The sequence below is a fragment of the Tricharina praecox genome (assembly GCF_024521635.1).
Source record: "Tricharina praecox strain CBS 144465 chromosome Unknown BZA05scaffold_10, whole genome shotgun sequence".
Taxonomy (NCBI): Eukaryota; Fungi; Ascomycota; class Pezizomycetes; order Pezizales; family Pyronemataceae; genus Tricharina; species Tricharina praecox.
Window position 1 is genome coordinate 661,955 of NW_026250412.1, and position 21,463 is coordinate 683,417.

Consider the following 21,463-nt stretch of genomic DNA (forward strand, 5'->3'; position numbering starts at 1 on the left):
GAATTACTTCTCTCGGGCTTTGGAGTAACCTCTGGGTCTTTCAGGACAAACGCGAGCAGCCCTTCAATATTCGCACAGTTCTTGCAGCTCTTGTAGACTGCCCAGGGAGCTCAGCAGCTCTTGCGCGTCCAAATTCATGCAGCTTGCTTGCCTGCACGGCCATACCCGCAACACTGACCACTGGCGCTTCTATCTTAGCTGGGAACAATGACTTCGCTCCTCTGGACAGCGTCCGCTCAGTCCGCCAGTCTCTGGTACGGGATCGTTTGGCCATAGCCGGATACAAGGCCCACTATGCAACCGTCGGACGGCATCTACGTGTTGGTACTACATACTACTCCTACTGCTATTAGTATTGAGGACACAACTAAGCCGTGGGCTGAAGACCATTTCTCTGCAGTAAATACGGAGCATCGCCATTGCTTGCCCCTGCTCGAAATTCCAGAATCGATATACACATGGATATCTACGCGTGTCATGCTCCGACATCCAGCAACGCCGAGTAGCGTGCCCACTTCACTCTGTGCGACGCCAATCCAACACCCACATCATGGCAAACGATGCATATCGGGAGAGCAGAAACAGAAGCGGCGTGGGATTTTACCCTCATCCGGAGAGTAATACCTACAAAGTACTTCCTGCATGTGCGACGTTTTCTTCAGCGTTTTCTTCAGCGCTCTTCACCCCGCCTCGCCTCCTAAAAGTCCGTGTTCGTCAGTTTCATCTTCCATTTTAATAGTGCGCGCCGTGCCTCGCCTCTGAAACAAGCGCGGTCCAATTGCCTAGGCCTACGTCAATTGCAATCTCCTCCTGTCTTCTTCCTGCTTCCCGAGTCCCACAGCCCAGTCAGCGAATCTCATCTCCCTACAATACCACCGTCGTCCCCCTCGAACTCGACATCTCGACATTTCGACGATTCCGGTCACCACCTGAGCTCCTATGGCGTTATCTCACTCTCTAGTACGGCACCTCCGGCCCTTGGCCAACTCTACGAGGATCCTACGCTCCACTACGAATGGCAGCAACGTTCTCGGAAACCAATCCTCGCGACGTACAGCGCCGATAGCGCTCGTCCTCCAATCACGATGGCAATCCGGGCCTCCGCAGCCGCCGTCGGCTGGCGGTGCGAGCGACTATCAATACGGTCCCGCAAACGATCTACAGCCGCAACCCCACACACAGCACAAGGGGGATGAAGACCACGGCAGCCCCCGAGGGAACGCAACAGGTGAAGCCGGAGAAGGGGGAGGCGACGGTAAAGGCGCAGGAACTCACAGCAACACCGCAGGCACGGCTTGGAAGATGTTCGAATCGGCGGCTACTACTGCTGCGTCGCTTTCGATTCTCGGGTATGCGTGCTTGGGGAAACGATGAGACGGGGGGATACTAACGTTGCGCCGTAGACTCGCGGGATACGGATACCACAAATACTACAAGCACCTCGTGCTTCAGAAGATCGACAATGCTTTCAATCAAGGCGATCCCGCGCTGAACCTCGCCCGAGCAGGCCACAACGACCCATGGTACAATTCCGAACCTTTAAATAATTCAAGCGATGGCGGCGGTAGCAGAATAGAAGAGGCGGAAGAAGCAGAAGAGGACGATGGTGGTTGTTACAGCTTTGTCCCGTAGTTTCCCCAAAACTCCCCGTTACCTGACTATCCCTCCATGTATTATTATTCGATGAGGCGTACCCTCATTTTCCCCGGAGGAGAGATTGTCGCGTTCCGTGCTTCCTTCTCTTTTTCTGCGGATTGACGGAAATGGCTGCTGATGACTCGAACTGTCCAGGGTCGAGCTGAAGCAACAGGCGAGGCTGAACGATATCATCGATGGGAATGATCACGGCCATTACTATCTACTCATTGGAGAGAAGGCTGGTTCTCAGTAGTGTTGTTGTGCGATAGTAGCTGAAGCTGACCGGTTTCAGGGAACGGGCAAAACCTCAATGCTTTTAAGGTATTTCTCGGAACCTGGCGTGGGACAGGAAGTAACTGAGCTGACGTGGATCGTTTTAGCGCCATGCATCGCACCCAAGGAGAAGCGTGTTCGATGATGGAGGCACATGCCGACCCGGAGATCTTCCGGCTGCGACTTGGGAAAGCATTGGACTTCGAGTTCCATGAGGATTACATTGGATCCCTCTTCTCTATCCGAGGCCCACGTGAAACCACCGCTTTGCTGGACATCGAACGAGCCTTCAACAAGCTGGAGAAGGTTGCATTGATGCGTCGGAAGAAGACCGGAAAGCCGCTGGTTATGATCATCAACGGGATGCACATGATCCACGACGACGAGGTCGGCAGGGATCTCTTGGAACTGCTGCAACAACGGGCCGAGGGGTGGGCTGCTGCGGGACTCGTTACTATGGTTTTCAACAGCGATGACTACTGGTAAGAGAACTAGGACGAGTCCGAGGCTGACAGCAGGGGCTAAATGTGTGGGACAGGGTCTATGAGCGGATGAAGCAATATGGCTCGAGGATGGAACTGATCGCAGTTCGTGATCTATCCAAGCAGCAGGCCATTAAAGCACTAAAAGTGCTCAGGCGCAAGACCAGATTCGCCCTTCCCGAGGATGAGCAGCTCTTCAGTCAAGTGTACGATCTTGTCGGAGGCAGATTGGCATTTCTCACTAAGGTGGCGAAATCCGAGAACATGCTCAGAAAATGCCATGCCATTTGCCAGGCCGAGAAGACATGGTTCCTCGTTCGTTTGCCCACCCTCCCACGGCAGAGACGCTGGAGTAGCTGACATACGTAGAGCCAATGTTGGATCCTAGGTATGGAAATGGATGACGATGTCATGAACCAGCAGAAGTATGCGTCTTCGGCCATGCTGCTAGTCAAAGCCCTCGTCGATAAAGAAAACGAAGAGGGTGCTAAAAGCTCAGACGGTAAATTCGCCGAAAAGCTACCATCGATCCCAATGCACGAAGCAAGACAGATCATGACACGTGCCGATTTCGTACAGCAGTATGACCACCACAACATCTTCACGATCGATTCCAAAGCCATGGTCCGAGCCGACAGTGTTCCGATGATGCACGCTTTCCGTGACATCGTCAATGAGAACGTTGACGACAAGTCGTTCGCGGTATTTCTGGAAGAGACCATGGAGAGGATCAGCGATATCGAGAGCTTGGGGCGAACTCGCGAGGTCACCCTTAAGGACCTGTGGAACGGTGGAAAGTACAACTTTACTGTCAAGGACTCCAAGGGCCGGACCGACAAGACCCTCACTTTTGACGTCTCGAGGGGCTTCAAGGGAATTCACGGTGACGAAACCGAGGGCGATGATGATGATGATGAGGAAGGTAATACCAAGAAGTAAACATGAAGTCCAGAACCGGCCTTCCGAGGAGCGTATCAACGACATCGTTAGAGCGGTACTTTCGATCAACATGAGCGGTATACATATCCGCAACATTCAGCACATACATCCGGGAGGTTCGTTTCGCACTTTAAGCATCAACATTCGACACGGCGGCAAGGTTTCATTCACATCAATTATCGAGGAAGTCGTTTGCGAGCGGGGAGCAGAGTAAACCGGGGCTTTCGCTTTCGCTTGTCAGCCCCGCAACCTACTAGCAGGGCGGGTTTTTTCTTCTTGTTTCGTTCGTTTTTACATTCCCGCCAACGGCAAATACTTGCATGCCGTTCATTCATTCATTTAATTTCATTTCATCTTTCTTTCTTCTGCACATAGAAATACCATAGGGTGGAGGGGAGTTATTGGTTTCAGTAACTTGAACAGATGGGGGCTGTTACTGTATATACATTGTAGAGGTTGATATATCTATGTAGGTACCTATCTGTGTGGCCTTGTGATCTGTGGAGCGGATATCCACAAAGCTGATCGAACTCATTGGCGATCGTCGAGCGACTGCCAAATCAAGCACTGATACCCGTAGCATAGCAGTGGCGGGTTTTCTCGGTGCCGAGCCCTTGTGTGCTCTACCGTATGTACCGCCGGTCAGGTTCAGTCCCACCGCGCCGTGCACTGGCTATTTCGGATCCGTGCTGAATGGCCGCTTGCTTGGTCTCCGTCTTCTTGGTCTCCGTCTTCTTGGTCTCCATCTACTTCTCGCTCTAGTTCTAGCCACCGGTGCGCTGGTCGGAGAGACGGAGAAAAAGTTTCATGATAGTCGGTATGGTCGGTATGGCGGGGTTGTGGAATAAATTGTTTTCTCGGTTAGCCGGGATTTCCTGCTGCTGCAGAAGCAAGTACCACCACCAAACTCGGCTTACTCTTCAGACGACTCCCAAAAGTTTTTTTCTTCCCTCCCCCACAAATCTACACCTCTTCGTCTCTCACGAAACCTCACCTCTCTGCCAGTTCCACCTCCCCCCACGAACTATTACGAAAAAGCACTTCACTGTGCTGTTTCTTGTTTCCTTTTCTCCTCGCTCTGACCAAATAGACTCTTGGTGACCGCCACTACCTCTCCTCCGGGTTGTACACCTTATTTCCCAAAAACACCTTTCCCACAAACACCACAGAGCCGGCACTCTTCCGCACATCATGGCCGACCAACAGGAACCTAACAATGTCGGTAAGTTATATGAGTGCTGGTGTGCTTTCAGTTATTGGTGACTGCGGGTGTATACTTGTGGTGGGGTGTGCAGAGTAGTGCCGTTTGTGCGATGCTTTGGTATGGGAGAATTGGTTCTAATTTGGACAACTGAACACAGAACTCGCGGCTGAGGCTGTCAATGCGAGTCAAAATGAAGAAGTTGCACCGGAACCCCCGGTCCAGGACTGTGAGTGCAATTTGGAGATCTCGATTGACGACCCTCTCTTCCACGGCATTGCGGGGTAGTGGGGGGAAAAGCGACTGGGCTAACCCATGATATCATCGTCTTAGTATTCCAATTGGCCGTCAAGCTACCTCATGCTCCTCATCAGATCCAGATTATGGTGCGAGCCATCCAATCTCATGTCCCAAAGCGACCTGCGGGCAACGGGCCGAAACTGACATTGCATCCAATTCGTAGGTGTCTACCCAAGAACAGGTGCAAGATATCCGCCAGTCGGTCATCGAGCTCCCCGGCACCTACCAATACTCTTGCTTCCACCTGGAACACGACGGGGTGCGAATCAATGACTACGTCGAACTTTCGGAGGTGCCCGGAATCGCGCCGAACTCCGAGCTTGTCCTGGTCGAGGACCCGTACACAGAGAAGGAGGCTAGAATACATCTTCTCCGGACACGAGAGTTGATTGGCGCTGCGTCGGCTCGTATTGACACCGCCGGCGGAATTGCTGCGGGAATGGCGCTCTTTGACGGCGTCGATACTGTCTGCGAAAACACCTCTCACCCATTAAGCAACTATGATTTCAATGCCCCTGCGTCGCTGGACCAGTTCCTGCCCCCTACATCGAAAACAACGGCCCCCAAGTGCGTGAGGGGTATCTGCCTCTCGCCATGGAACCCCCCTCCATACTACCTCAGACAGAAGGGGCACTTGATTTACATCCAGTGCGCTACGCTGGAGGGAGAGCAGGTTCACATCACTTCGCACGTTTCCGGATTCTATGTCAACAACTCGACTGGCCAGAAGTTTGACCCGACACCACGAACCAAACCCAAGACCATGCAGGCACACTCTCTGGTGACCCTTCTTGGCATGATAAGCCCATCGTTCGAGAAGGAGTTCCAGGCCCTGCAGGAGTTCAATTCCACCAGAGATCCTCTGATCACCTTCGGACCCACTAATGCCATTCCCGCGTCTCCATGGTTGGTTCCCGGCGCAGATGCTCAGCACAAGGCACACTCTGCCGACCTGGCCCGTCCGCAAGAGCAATACTTGATCGCAGGCGCCGAGGGTGTTGACTCTCTCCGCGACTTCAACGAGGAGTTCCAGTCCACTAGGGAGTTGCCAAGGGACTCTGTCCAGGAGCGCGTTTTCCGTGAGCGGTTGTTGTCCAAGCTTTTCGCCGACTACACCGAAGCCGCTGTTCGTGGTGCCGTCCTGATCGCCAAGGGCGAGATCGCTCCCCTGAACCCTACCGAGGGCCGCGATGCTCAGATCTACGTGTACAACAACATCTTTTTCTCACACGGTGCCGATGGTGTTGGTACGTTCACCAGCGACGGTGGTGATGAGGCTGCCCGTGTAGCTACTGGAAAGGACGTCATGGGTGTCAAGGCTGTCAACTCTCTTGACATTCCCGGCCTCCAGACCCCCGGAACCGTGGTTGTGGACTACCTCGGACGTCGTTTGGTCGCGCAGAGCATTGTCCCCGGCATCTTCCGCCAGCGTGAGGAAGGCCAGAGCCAGATTGACTACGGTGGAGTTGAGGGCAAGGACATTGTCGCCACGAACGAGGAGTTCGTGCCGCTCTTTGACAAGATGAGCAAGGCCATGCGCGTGAAGCCCCACTCCGTCTGGGACAAGGAGGGCAAGAAGCACGACCTTGTCGCCTCGGTTGAGACCAAGGGTCTGCTGGGAACTGATGGCCGGAAATACGTTCTCGACTTGTACCGTATCACGCCTTTGGATATCGATTTCATTGAGAAGCACTGGAAGGGCGTCGATGACCCAACCGGCTACCCTCATAAGATGGCTGTCCTCAGACAAGAGCTTGTCGAAGCTTTCTGGAAGCTGAAGATGAGGGAGTACGTTAGTGCCCAGGTCAAGGCTCGCCAGGAGGCTAGAGACCAGGCGGACAAGGAGAAGGCTGAGGTTAAGGAGGGTGAGACTAAGGAGGGTGAGGCCAAGGAGGGTGAGGCCAAGGAGGGTGAGGCCAAGGAGGGTGAGGCTAAGGAGGGCGAGACTGCTGAGGTGGGTCATTCTTCTTTTCGGGAAATGGACAACGCTGACGATGCTGTGAAGAAGATCGAAGATAATGAGGAGGATAAGAAAGCGGAGACTCAGGACGACCGCATTGACATCTCTGGATTCGACTTCGCTCTCAACGCAGATGTGTGCAGCGGCCAGGAACCTCAGACTGAGGAGGAGAAGGCACAGTGGGCGGCTGACGAGAAAGATGTCCAAGATGCATGTGCTTTCTTGGTTGAGAAGTGCATCCCTGGCTTGGTAAGTCATGAAACTTCTAGGAGTTCTTGGTGATTTATCGCTGACTTTTCGCAGATTGAGGACCTCAAGGAGGGCGACGTTGGATCCCCAATGGACGGTCACTCCCTCACTCGTCTCATGCACAAGCGTGGTATCAACATCCGCTACCTCGGATCGCTCGCCACTCTCGCCATCGAGCAGGGCTCCAAGCTTGCTTCTGTCAAGATTTTGGCTGTCCAGGAGATGATCGCCCGTGCTGCTAAGCACATTCTTAACGCTCTCCTCCGTGGACTTCCCGGCCCTTTGGCCGCGTACGCTATCTCACACTTCCTCAACTGCTTCCTCGGTGCTACCGTCAACCCCAGCCCCCAGGTCGTCAAAGACGAGGCTCTGTGGAAGCTTTACCACGACGCCGACTTTAGCTTTGAGAGTCTGACCATTGAGAGTCTTCGGGCCCAGATCCAGAAGGAGGTGCAACGTCGCTTCCGCTACGAGCTTGAGGAGAACTGGGAAGCCAGTATTAAACACCTCCAGATGCTCCGTGAGATTGCTCTAAAGATTGGTCTTCAGCTCCAGATCAAGGACTATGAGTTTGGTCCGGCTAAGCTCGAGACTTCCAAGGTCAACAACGATGCTCCCGCTCCCGCTACCAATGGCAACGGAAAGGGTAAGAACAAGAAGAAGGGTTCTGTACCTAGTGGAGCCTCGAGCCCGGTCTACAAGGGACCCACCACGACGTTTTCTCCCGAGGACATCATGAACATTGTTCCCCTTGTCAAGGATTCTTCTTCCAAGAGCCAGTTGGCCGAGGAGGCTCTTGAAGCTGGTCGTATTTCGATCATCCAGGACCAGAAGGAGCTCGGACAGGAACTTCTGCTTGAATCTCTGTCTCTGCATGAGCAGATCTACGGTGTGCTCCACCCCGAGGTTGCCCGCGTCTACAACACCCTCTCTATGCTGTACTACCAGCTCGACGAGAAGGCTGCTGCCGTCGAACTCGCTCGCAAGGCTGTCATCGTCTCGGAGCGAACCCTCGGTGTCGATTCGACTGAAACCATTCTCAACTACCTCAACCTTGGCTTGTTCGAGCATGCCAACGGTGATACCAAGGCTGCCTTGGCGTACATCAAGCACGCCTTCGGCTTTTGGAGAGTCATTTACGGTGACGGCCACCCAGACTCGGTCACCACCATGAACAACACCGCTGTAATGCTGCAGGCCCTGAAGCACTACACCGACTCCCGCAAATGGTTCGAAGCCTCCCTCGCCGTCTGCGAGGACATCTTCGGCAAGACCTCTGCCAACGCCGCCACCCTCTCCTTCCAGCTCGCCCAAGCCCTCGCTCTTGACAACGACTCTAAGGGCTCCGTTAACCGCATGCGCGATGCTTACAACATCTTCCTTGCCGAGCTCGGCCCCAATGATCGCAACACCAAGGAGGCTGAGAACTGGCTTGAGCAGTTGACACAGAACGCCGTCGCCCTCGCCAAGCAGGCCAAGGAAACCGCTGCCCGCAGAAGACTCATGAAGCCCCGCGTCACCATGTCTGTGAAACCTCAGTCGCAGGTTGGTCAAGGCACTGTCTCCTCCACCGGCCGCCTCGCCGATTCGGCTACTACTGGATCCGGCATGGGTGGAATGGACAGTCGCAGCATCGACGAGCTGCTCAAGTACATCGAGGGTGCCGAGACCCAGGGAAAGCCCAAGAGGATCACTGGAAAGGCTAACCCCAAGCGACGTGGCGCTTCATCGAGGAAGTAAATAGTCTGAGAGCTCGTCAGAAGTTCCATTTATCACGCCGTGAATATTGTATATTTCCTGTTTTCTCTTTTTCTAAGTATTTCTGGTTAGGCGTCTAAAAGAAACTGTGTATAGCCTGATGGATGGATTGGTTGGGACGGGTGGGGACGGGTGGTGGGGCATGTACATTAGGGACGGATATGAACGGGTTTCTGGATACCTTAAAAAGCTTTTCGGAGGGTGCTGGGGGGAATGGGGGTGGTGGGGGTGGGGGTGGGGGTGGGGCTGATGGCGTGTAATTGGGGTTGGGTTATCTTTTTGGAATGGGGGTTTTTTTTTGTAAGTTCTTTCGATTTGTTTATTTCCGCATGTATTTCTAGATTTCTTTTTTTTTGTGGGTTTGCTTGCTTGCTTGGGTTGTATGTGGGTGGGCCAGCTGGGGAGTGGGTTGATGATGGAGATTGGAGATTGGACTCTGGAGAAGAATGTATAACTCTACTCACTTATGGACGCGTGCTTGCTGCGGATAAGGATGAAAGCTCAAAGTGTCACGTACCTATTGCCCTTCCAGATAGAGCCGTAGTCGGCCGGTCTGCGGGCTTAGAAGTTGGGAGGTGCTGTGGGGCGGCAGAAGGAATAGCTATCATACTATCCTCCAGAGCACCCGTTGATGTCCCGACTCCTGGACTACTTGTAAGATTTCCGGACATATGTACTCGCTGTCTATTGCGCGGCGGAAACGAAGCTTGGGGTTTCGGCCTGCGCGGATATTCCATCTCACCAAGGTGCCTGTGGTGGTTGTAGCTCGCTAAACCTGCCGGACGACGGGCGGAGGGTGGGTGCGACGGGTGATAGTATGTGATCGCCGGACAGCACCCACAAGGCATTTTGGTCTCAACCCCACCAGGCAACGGTTCACTCTACATGTGACTCCGGCCCTTGTATTCAGGCTGTGTATTCAGGCTTGCGATGTTTCCATGTTCTCAACACTCTTCATCCCTGCCGAAGCGCGGCGACGGCACGTAGTACACAGCATAGTGTCACGTTGGCAACTCGCCAGGCGGAGTATACCCCTCCTTCTTGACATCGAGTTATTATCCGTTGCCTTCCTTCAATAACGTCTCGACGACTGTTGCATTTGCGATTTGATACTTGCGAGAGCTCGAAATCTATGGCATCCATCTGGAACTGGTTACAGGCACCGGCCCAAGAGCCACGGTGGACTCCAGTTCGAACACTCCGGATTTGCTCTATCCCATCGCTTGTTACGGGAGAAGAGTTCAGGGCCTACCTGACGGAACTACTCGGATACGCCGATTTCCTTCTCTCCTTCGTCCCTTCAAAAGACGGCATAGTAGCAACTGTTACTCTCGTGAACGGGGAGCCGGCAACTCTTTCAAAATGTTCCACTGGCAAAAGGGTGTACCTGCCATACCGGGAAACAGTAGTCGGTCTCACAGTTGACTGACTTTCTCGGAATGACGCCTTTATACAGCGCGGAAGAGCCGGAAGTAGAGTAGCGGTGCCCACCATCCTTACTACCTACGTTGATTCAGAAGGGCTGATGGACTTCCAGTATTGTCGCTATCACAGGCCTCGCTGGCCACGCATATGGCTCCTGGAAGGCGCGGGACCATCCGTGGATGTTGTTACGGGACTTCCTGCCGACAGATTTGCAACAAAACGGTCACAAAGTCAGAATTCTCACCTTTGGCTACAACTCAGCCCTGCTTGAGAGCACGACCACATCTTCGATCCAACACTTTGCGAGAAAGCTTTTTGACAGTCTGAAAAGGGAACGCACTGGCGAGAATGTAAGCGGGCCGGGGGCAGACGGGGGGGCGAACTTCGTTTGACAGATATCATTAGGAACGGCACCGTCCAATCATCTTCATAGGCCATAGCCTCGGTGGCTTGATCATCAAGCAGGTAGGCAACGTTGCGCTTCCCGTAACATGTATTCAAGCTCATCTTTGCAGGCACTCGCAGATGCATCGCAGAAAAATGAACAGTACTACGAGGACGATGCAGTGATTCTATCCTCGTGTACGGGCCTCTTTTTTTTCGGCGTTCCCAACCGGATACTCAATGTCGAAAACTTGAGGGTTTTGGTGAAGGACCAGAAGAATGAACACTTCATCAACGACCTGAGGGAAGGCTCGGAATTCCTATGGCAGTCCTACCAACGATTCACACAATGCGTTGAGCTTAAGGGTTGCCAGGTCACGTCGTACGATGAACTCAGAGACACCCAGTCTGTGGTCATTGACGCCCGCACCGGGCTCTGGAAAAGAAGTGGCGAGATGATTCGGATCGTGACACGAGAATCCGCAACATACTCTCTTCCCACAGACCCCTTACACAAGCAGTTGGAATTGATGCCGACCATTCAAACATGGTGAAATTCACCGACAGCCAGGACGATCGCTATCTCCAAGTATTGGGGAGACTGTCACAGTCTATTGGGAGCGCTTCGATCATTATCGAAGCCCGCATACATGAAGGTACGTAGACTTTCATCACGCGGTAGATTGGTCGCGGATCAGCGGGGGACGGTGCGAAAAACTTCGGGAATGATTGAGATGGAGTAAAGGGTAGGAATGAGAGGGGTGAGGGGTGACGGTAATGGATGGGCCGACACAAGGAGAACTAGCATTAAGTATTCTCGTACCGGCGCTGACGATCTTCTAGTGATAAAGCCCGTGGTCATGGTGCCCTCGAGTATGAATCCGGATTTCGTTGGGAGAGAGGAGATATTCCGAAAACTTGAATCGCTGCGGCCTCCCAAAGGTGGAAAGCAATTACGGCGGGCCGCACTGTATGGACTTGGAGGAATAGGGTAAGGTCTTAGCCCACGAGACACGGATCCCCAATGGACGTGGATTTTCAGTGAGCATCCAGACATGACTGCCCATGGTACTACACTGCTGCTGAACGTCCGCGTCCACTGGGTGACAGATATCTTGTCACATTTGTTTTTGAGTAGATTTACTAACTCGACTAGGAAAACTTCGATAGCGATTGGGTTTTGTTACCGAAGACACAAAGCTCATCCGCAAGCTCACACCTTCTGGCTACACGCCGATTCGCACGAAACCTTCAATGACAGCTATCTGGAGTTGAGGCGCAGAGCCAAGCTCTTGCGTGACGACGACCCGGACGAAAAACGGCCGTTGGAGCGCGTGGAGGAATGGCTGGAGAGTTCGGCCAGCGGCGACTGGACGATTATTATCGATAATTTTGACGAGGCCGACTCATACCTCGCGAAACACCTTCCACTACAGGGCGGGGTGATCTTGTATGCAACACGCGACCGGAGGCTCATCGGGAATGCTCAATACGTGCCGTCCGGCGCTGGAGTCAATACTGATGCTATGAGCGACAAGGAAGCATTGGAGATGTTTACAAAGGTTTTGGCTGCCGATGCATCTGCCGCCCTGATGGATACCGAAGATGCCCATGAACTGCTGGGTCGGCTGGAGAGACTGCCCCTAGCAATAGCTCAAGCAGCAGCATTTACAAAGGAAACTGGGGTTGCGATCTTGGAGTATCTCGAGGCCTTCAGCAAGTGTGACAGCGAGTAGCGGTTGCTCTTGGGTGACGAATGGTCAGTGGTACAGGAAGGCGGCAAGCGAAGCGCGGCAGTGACTACCTGGAAACTCACCGTCAACAAAATCCAGGAGAAGAACCCTGCTTCTGTGCAGCTGCTAGAGGTCATGAGCTTCCTCAGCCCAGATGACATACCAAAGGAATTCCTAAAAGGTGTGCCATTCCTCAGCAAAAGCGACGCACTCTTCCACACGACTCTTGCACCTCTTCTGAGCTTTCCCATGATCTATCGGCTCGAATCGTCAAATTGTCGCCTGCATCGCCTCGTCGGGTTATGCGTCCGGACAGGTGTGCATTCGGAAGACCCAGGCTTTCAACGTAGGAATGTGCTCCAGGAGACAGTCCTTCCGTTGCTAAACAATCGTTTCCCGAAATACGACATTCGTGCGAATCACCGTGGGTGTATGTCCCTAGTACCGCATGCAGTCGCCGCACTAGGGCACATCACCGGTGACTCTCAATCTATTGAGGCCGTGCTTCTTCTGCAGGAGAACCTGGGGTTAATTCTGGATGAAAGTGGGGACACCACAGGCGCCCAGATGTGATACCAGCGGGCACTTGATGGCCGTGAGAAGTCCTTCGGAAAAGACCACCCTGTCACTTTCGATACCGTGCACAACATGGCCAATACTTTTCGGCAGCAAGGGGATTATGACAAGGCATTGATGTGGTACCAGTGGGCATTAGACGGATATGAGAAGTTCCTCGGAAAAAGTCACCCAAGTAGCCTCGGTACCGTCTACAGCATGGCCGTGGTGTATAAAAACCAAGGGTATTATGACAAGGCATTGATGTGGTACCAGTGGGCACTTGATGGCCGTGAGAAGATCCTCAGAAAAGACCACCCCGACATTCTCTATACCGTCCAGAGCATGGCCAACACTTTTCAGCAGCAAGGGAATTATAACAAGGCCTTGGTATGGTACCAGCGGGCACTGAACGGATTTGAGAAGACCCTCGGAAATGACCACCCCAACACTCTCCAAACAATCTACAACATTGCCCTAGTTTTTAAAAACCAAGGGAACTATGACGAGGCCTTGGTGTGGTACCAGCGGGCACTGGACGGATTTGAGAAGACCCTCGGAAAAGGCCACCCAAACACTTTCCAAACCATTTACAGCATGGCTGTAGTGTTTCAAACCCAAGGGCACCACGACAAGGTCTTGTTATAGTACCAGCGGGCGCTTGATGGCCGTCGAAGCTTACTCGCCGACAAGATCGATGAGCGATTGACGCCGAGCGACATATGAAATCCCGTGGACCTGAGTTCACCCGAGTTGATGTCGTGTAAGTCCTCGTCCTAAGACAGACGCTTGGATGTGGGAAAGATCTTCTAACGGTACTCCTTTCAGTTTTCGGATTCTCGGCTTTTCTTTACGAACTTTTGCACTTGTGGCTTTGGCTTTGATGTTGCAGCGGAAATCGGCGCATTATAGAGGACCGTCGCAAGCCCTGGGGATGGTATGAGGCGGCGGTGGCGGGTGTGGAAACGGGGTGAGATAAGCAAAACGGCGGCGGCGGCGGGGGGGTGGATAGCTCGTGGCCTCGAAAGTGTATGGATAGGCGGGGGATGCTCGGAGCGGTGGCATGTTATTAATGAAGTTATTGCTTGCTTACTCCTTTTATGAAACATGAACCATGCGAGCCCCATCAGTTTTCCCATGGGCGATAGGAACCGCCGCGCCTTCCTCCCATCAGGCGGATTACGTACCGGCCTCTTAAGGATCAGGTCGACCCCATGGAGAAACCTGCTGGCCCACGACGAGGCCGGTAGGCGCTATTTGTTGTTGCCCGATTACCCACTTCTGATATACATACTATTTAGAATGGCTAGAGCGAATATGTTTAATGGCTACCCTGCTCCAGCGCCAAACGCGGATACAGGACCGCTGCACAACCGCCACCATTCCGGCTTGACATTGGGCACTACTGATAGCTATCCGGGTGAGAGGAATTTAGAACACCTCCAATTTCTCTTGTCCTCCTTGAGTAAGCAATCACACTTTCCGCTACGCACCCTGCCGGCCCTACCGCCATCCTTTATGGCACCAGCCCAGTCTTCGGTGTAACTGGTAGATAGATGGCCTACTCTAATGTAGCCGATGTGCGCACGCTGCTGAGACGCAGGACGGGAGCTACAGTGAATCTATGGTACTTGCGCCACTGTTCTGGACAAGCCCACTATGAATCTATGGAGGCTTTTCTTTCCTCAATTTTCTTTCTGTTATATGGGCAAACGAGTTACAACTTACCTACGCGCGAAGATAATCGTCGAGAGAGACGGGACCACACTTGATTGTGGATGGTATTCGAATGCAGTTCGGCTTTGATGGGCTTTGGCCGCGCCCTCGTTTCGTGGGTTGTTCGGCGTTAACGGTCGTCAATGAGACGCCGGCCAGCAAGCCACCGATGCTCATACGGTTTCACGTTACATACTCTACTGTGTTAACTCAATCGGATTGCATCCAGCTGACTGAATTCGTATCAAGAACTTCGCCAGGGCCCAGGACAACTGTGCGCGCTGATTGCGGCGTAAATACCCAGACCGAACGCTTTGAAACAGGTAAACAAGCTGCCCTCGAAACGAGAACTAACACTAATCATTTGACATCTATCTGTAGATTCTTTATTGGCGAAGTTTCGTGTGTATGGCTGCAGAGTCGTGCAACTTGCCTCCCTCACCACCTCTCCATGATTCCGTGCATGACAGCAATTCCACCGCTCACTGGATTCCACAGCGAGACTCACAGCGCATACAGACTCCTTCTCATAGGTTGAAATCTCAGCCGCCTGCAACTCCTCCTGCGGTGCAACAGACGACGAGAACAAAAGCCACAACTGCCCCGTGGCCAACACCAGCAGCCAAACCTCCAGAACCCAAGTAATCGACCTTGATTTATCCACCCTTTTGAAGCCATTCCAGCACGCCTACTACGAGAGTCACGATGAGGAAGTTCTTTCTATATTTTCGACGTACGAGACGTAGCCAGCGGGCGGTTTCGTCAATCGGAGAGGATCGGCCACGGCCCCCCGCGTCGAATCATCCCCTATCGTCTCCAGCAATTATAGCGATTACCCCAACAGAAATACCGCAAGCTCTGCCGGGTACTTCTCCTCCACCTCCAGAGCCTGTTATGTCGGATGTTGCTCCTCCGCCTCCAGCTGAGCCGGTTCTGCCGGATGCTTCTCCGCCATCTCCAGAGCAGGCGGTTTTTCGTGTGTCCTCCGCGGGGGGATCCGCAGCCGTGATCCCACCCCCTGATCTCCGGATCTCGTAAGCCACATTTTTCCTTACGACGCCATTGCTAGTGAGGCTAATTGCGAGTGCATCAGAGCCGACTGGAAAGCTGCATTCTTCATCGCTAAAAAGAAGCTATCCGAAGACGAATGGAAACAGATCAATCCCGAGTCATCGCCCAGCCATATCGTGGATTCTCCGATGAAGGCCGCAGAAGATGCGAGACAGAAAATGAAGGAAAAACAATGGACCTATACCGATAGCAGAGGGAAGAAAGTCGTCGTACGAGACAAAGTCGAGAGGATCTTAACAAGTATCGAGACGTATGGAAAAGTTGTCGATACGGCGATCCAGAGTAATCCGGAAATATGGTCAGTCTGACTACCAGCTGCTTGTCATGTAAAAAAAAAAATCTGACAGAAAATAAAATAGTGCGCTGGTGTGGGGAGCTGCTCGCTTGATTCTTCAGGTTCGTCTTATACCCGGTATCGTGCTAGCTGTACTACATGTATTCCAACTGATAGAAAATAGGTTGCTCTCAATCACTTTCAGGCATTGGAGAGCTTGGAAAAAGCAATGGGGATTATCCTCCTAAAGATGGCGGATTGCGAGTTCTACGCAAAAATCTATGTCGAGTCCTTGCGGCAGACTACACTCAACTCCGACCAAAACAGTGCTGCGTTTCAGAAAAAAGTCGAGTCTGCTCTACCTGAGTTTTACTCCGCGGTGCTGGTATTTTCTGTCAAGGCAAAGGCGTATTTCCTTCCGATGGGCTCCGGTGAGTTTAATTTCCAAGACAAACGGTAGCAAGGACTTACATGGTGATTTTTATCGCGCACTTCAGCAAAGTTCACGAGCCCGTTGAAGCCGTTTTCAGTCTACTTTGCGGCCTTTGTCGAGGATATAGATAAGAGCGAGCGAACGGTTCGAGATTGCGCAGATATGGCAACGATGGAAAAGATCAAAGGTATAATTACTACTTGGTTATCCTCCGTCTTTCTATCCATCACGATCCGAATCGACGTTGGAAACATCGACTTGCTGGCTTCTAACAAACTTCAATAGGCAACTCCGAGGATCTTAAAAAGATGCAAAAGCTTTTGAGCGAGCTGAAGACCCAGGTTGCTCCCTTGGAACGGATAAACGGTGGGTTCTCATTTTCAAATTTACACACTCGATATCTTGTGTGAACATGCGTGCGAAACCGTGATTTTCGCATTGGGTTCTTTTGTGCATCTAGCTGACGCTTTTCCGCACGTCAACTGGTGTTGGTTCTGCCCTATGATCACGGCATGCTGATTGCATATGGTGCCTTTCATAGACATACACGAAGGTGTAAGCAAGCTCGTCCAACACCGCGAGACTGAGATAGACGGTACGTACGACCTGTCCCGATGTTATTTACCCTAAGTTCGCCGAACAAAAACCAATGATTCCCAGAAACTATGGCACGGGACCTTCGCAAATTTCGGCTCTGGATCGCGGGCGCGGATCCTGAACCGGAGTTCCGGAAAATCGCGGAATGTCGACAAGAAGGGACTTGTACCTGGATTTTGCAAAGGAAAGAGTACATTGACTGGCTGGAGGCTGCGGAGGTACGGCACCTTTTGATAAAGGGAAAACCAGGTATGTGCGCCTGTAACTCGGCGACGAATTAACCGGATAGATCCGCTGATGCTACTGAAGGCGCTGGGAAATCGGTTCTCTCAACTTCCATCCTCGAGAACATGCAGAAGCTGGATGGAGTGCAAGTTTTGTACTTCTTCTTCAAGAACGGCGACCCGAAGACCTCAACTACAGCTGAGATGATAGCGAGCATCGTCGATCAGCTTGTTATGTCTACGATCGCCTCTCGGGAGGTGAAGGAACGGTTGATTGAGGTATTGAAGAACGGGCATAATACCGACAACTCGTCCACATTCAGATCCGTTCCCAAACTTTGGGAACTGTTCACCAATATGCTCCATGCCGTTCCGTTCAAAGTCATAGTTCTCATCGACGCGCTGGACGAATGTATCGATTATTCTCTTGTTACAAACCATGTGGCTGCGGCGGTTAGTAGCGCAAGGTTCTTGGTAACCAGTCGTCCGGAGGATCAGATATCTGTGGAGTTGGAAAATGCCCCGGGCCTATCTGTCGTCGAGATGGACGTGAAAAGCGATATTCGCGACTTCATCGCAAACGAAATCACAGACGATCAACTTTTGCAACAGTTCAAGGAGCCCATCATCTCATCGGTTGGCCAGAACGCCGACGGGATGTTTCGATACGCCGCGCTCATGCTCGAAGAGCTCAAGATTTCAGACAAAAAAAAGATCCCCGCCAGGCTCAAGAACATGCCGAGAGGACTTAATGGAATGTACGAATCCATGTTGCTCCGTTTGGACCGGAGCCAACATGCTGCAGAACTACGCCGAGAGGTATTGATGTGGGTTGCGATGGCGAAGAGGCCAGTGACGGTAGACGAGATGGCATATGCCTACGGGACCGAGGTTGGAGAGGAAGAATTCGATCCCAACGCTATAAGACTCGCTGACCGTACACAAATCCTGAATGCCTGCGGCTCGTTGGTCGAGATATTTGAAGACACAAAGCTTCGATTCACCCATTTATCCGTGAAAGAATTCCTTCTTCAGTCTCCGCAAAAGTTACTCAACCAAAACGAGCGGATAAAGTCCTGTTTGGTGGACCCCATGGAAGCACATGTGTTAATTGCGGAAACATGTGGTAGGGAAAACGTTCCATTATGCTGCAGAATACCTAAGCCCTGAGATTTAACCATGAGTGCAGTCACCCAAATTTCTTCAAAAGTTTTTCGTGGTATATTCGATCGATACGGCAACAATCCGATCGAATTCTTGCCATTCCGCTACTCTATCGTCAACTGGCTACTGCATGTTTCGGAACTCGCAGCGGAAGAGGACGTCAACCCGACTACAGAGTGTTTGTGGAATCTTGTCACATCTTTTCTGGGATCCTATACACTATTTACGAACTGGCGCATGATTTTCCCAACCTACGAAAGAACGCATCGCGGGTGGTGCATGTATCAACCTAAAGATATTCACCCTCTTCATATCGCTGCTTCATACGGCGTCACGTACACGATTAATCAACTCATCAGCGGAGGGGGCAATTTCAATGTGAGAGACAGTCTTGGGATGTCGCCGCTATCGTGGGCAGCCAGATGTGGACATAAGGAGGTGGTACAGTTGCTCCTGGTCCGAGACGACGTGGAAGCGGACTCGAAGGACACCAATGGCCGGACACCGCTATCGTGGGCGGCCGAAAGAGGGCACGACACGGTGGTGAAGTTGCTCCTGGTCCGAGACGACGTGGAAGCGGACTCGAAGGACACCGGGGGCCGGACACCGCTATCGTGGGCAGCCATATATGGACATAAGGAGGTGGTACAGTTGCTCCTGGTCCGAGACGACGTGGAAGCGGACTCGAAGGACACCAATGGCCGGACACCGCTATCGTGGGCGGCCGAAAGAGGGCACGACACGGTGGTGAAGTTGCTCCTGGTCCGAGACGACGTGGAAGCGGACTCGAAGGACACCAATGGCCGGACACCGCTATCGTGGGCGGCCGAAAGAGGGCACGACACGGTGGTGAAGTTGCTCCTGGTCCGAGACGACGTGGAAGCGGACTCGAAGGACACCAATGGCCGGACACCGCTATCGTGGGCAGCCATATATGGACATAAGGAGGTGGTACAGTTGCTCCTGGTCCGAGACGACGTGGAAGCGGACTCGAAGGACACCAATGGCCGGACACCGCTATCGTGGGCAGCCATATATGGACATAAGGAGGTGGTACAGTTGCTCCTGGTCCGAGACGACGTGGAAGCGGACTCGAAGGACACCAATGGCCAGACACCGCTATCGTGGGCGGCCGAAAGAGGGCACGACACGGTGGTGAAGTTGCTCCTGGTCCGAGACGACGTGGAAGCGGACTCGAAGGACACCAATGGCCGGACACCGCTATCGTGGGCGGCCGAAAGAGGGCACGACACGGTGGTGAAGTTGCTCCTGGTCCGAGACGACGTGGAAGCGGACTCGAAGGACACCAATGGCCGGACACCGCTATCGTGGGCAGCCATATATGGACATAAGGAGGTGGTACAGTTGCTCCTGGTCCGAGACGACGTGGAAGCGGACTCGAAGGACACCAATGGCCGGACACCGCTATCGTGGGCAGCCATATATGGACATAAGGAGGTGGTACAGTTGCTCCTGGTCCGAGACGACGTGGAAGCGGACTCGAAGGACACCAATGGCCAGACACCGCTATCGTGGGCGGCCGAAAGCGGGCACGACACGGTGGTGAAGTTGCTCCTGGCCCGAAGCGACGTGGAAGCGGACTCGAAGGACACCAGGGGCCGGACACCGCTATCGTGGGCGGCCGAAAGCGGGCACGACACGGTGGTACAGCTGCTCCTGGCCCGAGGCGACGTGGAAGCGGACTCGAAGGACACCAGGGGCCGGACACCGCTATCGTGGGCGGCCGAAAGCGGGCACGACACGGTGGTGAAGTTGCTCCTGGCCCGAGGCGACGTGGAAGCGGACTCGAAGGACACCAATGGCCAGACACCGCTATCGTGGGCAGCCAGACGTGGACATAAGGAGGTGGTACAGCTGCTCCTGGTCCGAGACGACGTGGAAGCGGACTCGAATGACACCGGGGGCCGGACACCGCTATAGTGAGCGGTCGCGAGCGGGCACCAAAGGGTGGCGCAGATGCTCCATTAGCTCTACTCCCACTCGTAACAGCACACTACGTTGCTAGACTACTTGCGTATCATGCTTAGCACTTAGATGTCATAGGTTCTCCGACTCTGTGATTATTGGCAAGCAGACATTCGTCAATATCGAGTTCACCGTTTTTTTTTGTGTCCTGCATTCTTGCAAACCCGATACTGTATATTTTTAAACAAAGGCATTAATTACATTAGCAATTACACCCCAGGTTACATATGGAATTATAACTCCAATTGATCAGCCAGCCCAAAGCATGTAGTCAGATTGAACTCTTCTCCGTGATTTTCTATTGGTGATTCTCTTTTCAAGTTCTGGTAACATTCCTTAATGCGAGTGGGGCGACGAGCTTTCCCGATGATGCGAATCTAGCCCACGTTTGGCCCATTGGGGGCTCAACCTTGAGCTGAACAATCATTTTAAAGGCCGGAAATACTTCGCCATATTTCCGCTATGTACCGCGGGCTCTATGCAATGCTCATAAGTTGGCCTTTCCTATGAGTGGTCACAGCTCCCTCGACGTCGTATATTTTGGTCTTGAATTTGATTAATATTTTTTGAACCGCCACAACTAGGGCAATACTAAACTGCCTTTGATGACCGGAGGCTGTTCGAAGAGCTCCAAAAAGCTAATGTTTTGGCGGCCATGAGAAATGTCCTTAAAGTTTTGACATTCTCAGGAAGATCATTTTCCGCAGCTTGACGGCATTTCCTTCCCCGGCCTCGTTACTCCAGCATGGGAACGCCTAAAATTGACGCCGGAATCATCTTGTTTTTTTCCCACCGAGACATCAACTTTAATCCGTTCAAACCTTGGTTTCAGCCATGTGGTTGCCGAGTTGTGGACGCACTTATGTACGTTCAGAATCGGCCGGAAAAGCCCAGATGAGCGTTTCTATGGTACAATGCTTGAGATAGGTACTTACCGAAGTACTGATTTACTGGGCCACCAACTCATTTGTGTCAGATGGTATCCTCGTGTGTCGGGGCAATAGTAGAGCAACAGACGAGTTCTACATACCTATGGCTTCTATATACGGCTTTCGTTTGTTTCGGTTACCACCTAGTATTCATTTGAAGGGTCGCTGGCGA

The 21,463-nt window shown here is 52.7% G+C and overlaps 6 protein-coding genes across 6 annotated transcripts; 5 read left to right on the forward strand and 1 right to left on the reverse strand.

Moving 5' to 3' along the window:
• Positions 1 to 939: 939 nt before the first annotated feature.
• Positions 940 to 3,332, forward strand: BZA05DRAFT_336872 (uncharacterized protein; the record flags this gene model as incomplete). Its single annotated transcript, XM_051480828.1, has 7 exons — positions 940 to 1,349; positions 1,404 to 1,523; positions 1,792 to 1,880; positions 1,917 to 1,959; positions 2,019 to 2,393; positions 2,450 to 2,708; positions 2,763 to 3,332. 7 exons carry the CDS (start codon positions 940 to 942, stop codon positions 3,330 to 3,332), a joined length of 1,866 nt encoding a protein of 621 aa, XP_051340068.1.
• Positions 3,333 to 4,231: 899 nt separating this feature from the next.
• BZA05DRAFT_473540 (clustered mitochondria-domain-containing protein) lies at positions 4,232 to 9,010 on the forward strand. Its single transcript, XM_051488072.1, has 6 exons — positions 4,232 to 4,554; positions 4,694 to 4,762; positions 4,867 to 4,919; positions 4,997 to 6,787; positions 6,839 to 7,042; positions 7,097 to 9,010. Exons 1-6 carry the CDS (start codon positions 4,524 to 4,526, stop codon positions 8,780 to 8,782), a joined length of 3,834 nt encoding a protein of 1,277 aa, XP_051340069.1. The 5' UTR covers positions 4,232 to 4,523; the 3' UTR covers positions 8,783 to 9,010.
• Positions 9,011 to 10,239: 1,229 nt separating this feature from the next.
• BZA05DRAFT_418266 (P-loop containing nucleoside triphosphate hydrolase protein) lies at positions 10,240 to 12,345 on the forward strand (the record flags this gene model as incomplete). Its single annotated transcript, XM_051485504.1, has 7 exons — positions 10,240 to 10,277; positions 10,338 to 10,575; positions 10,631 to 10,690; positions 10,741 to 11,015; positions 11,114 to 11,265; positions 11,453 to 11,600; positions 11,766 to 12,345. 7 exons carry the CDS (start codon positions 10,240 to 10,242, stop codon positions 12,343 to 12,345), a joined length of 1,491 nt encoding a protein of 496 aa, XP_051340070.1.
• A 323-nt stretch (positions 12,346 to 12,668) lies between these two features.
• Positions 12,669 to 13,633, forward strand: BZA05DRAFT_30651 (uncharacterized protein). The gene has a single exon (XM_051480329.1). It carries the CDS (start codon positions 12,991 to 12,993, stop codon positions 13,543 to 13,545), a length of 555 nt encoding a protein of 184 aa, XP_051340071.1. The 5' UTR covers positions 12,669 to 12,990; the 3' UTR covers positions 13,546 to 13,633.
• A 1,560-nt stretch (positions 13,634 to 15,193) lies between these two features.
• On the forward strand, positions 15,194 to 18,553 carry BZA05DRAFT_30714 (uncharacterized protein). The gene is made up of 9 exons (XM_051480330.1): positions 15,194 to 15,647; positions 15,707 to 15,982; positions 16,044 to 16,080; positions 16,143 to 16,389; positions 16,456 to 16,578; positions 16,677 to 16,757; positions 16,933 to 16,986; positions 17,052 to 17,237; positions 17,298 to 18,553. The coding sequence occupies exons 1-9, from the start codon at positions 15,319 to 15,321 to the stop codon at positions 18,380 to 18,382; spliced, it is 2,418 nt and encodes an 805-aa protein (XP_051340072.1). The 5' UTR covers positions 15,194 to 15,318; the 3' UTR covers positions 18,383 to 18,553.
• Positions 18,554 to 19,773: 1,220 nt separating this feature from the next.
• BZA05DRAFT_314118 (uncharacterized protein) lies at positions 19,774 to 20,019 on the reverse strand (the record flags this gene model as incomplete). Its single annotated transcript, XM_051480354.1, has 1 exon — positions 19,774 to 20,019. A coding segment is annotated over one exon (246 nt), but the record flags the coding sequence as incomplete, so codon positions are not given.
• Between the last annotated feature and the right edge of the window lie 1,444 nt (positions 20,020 to 21,463).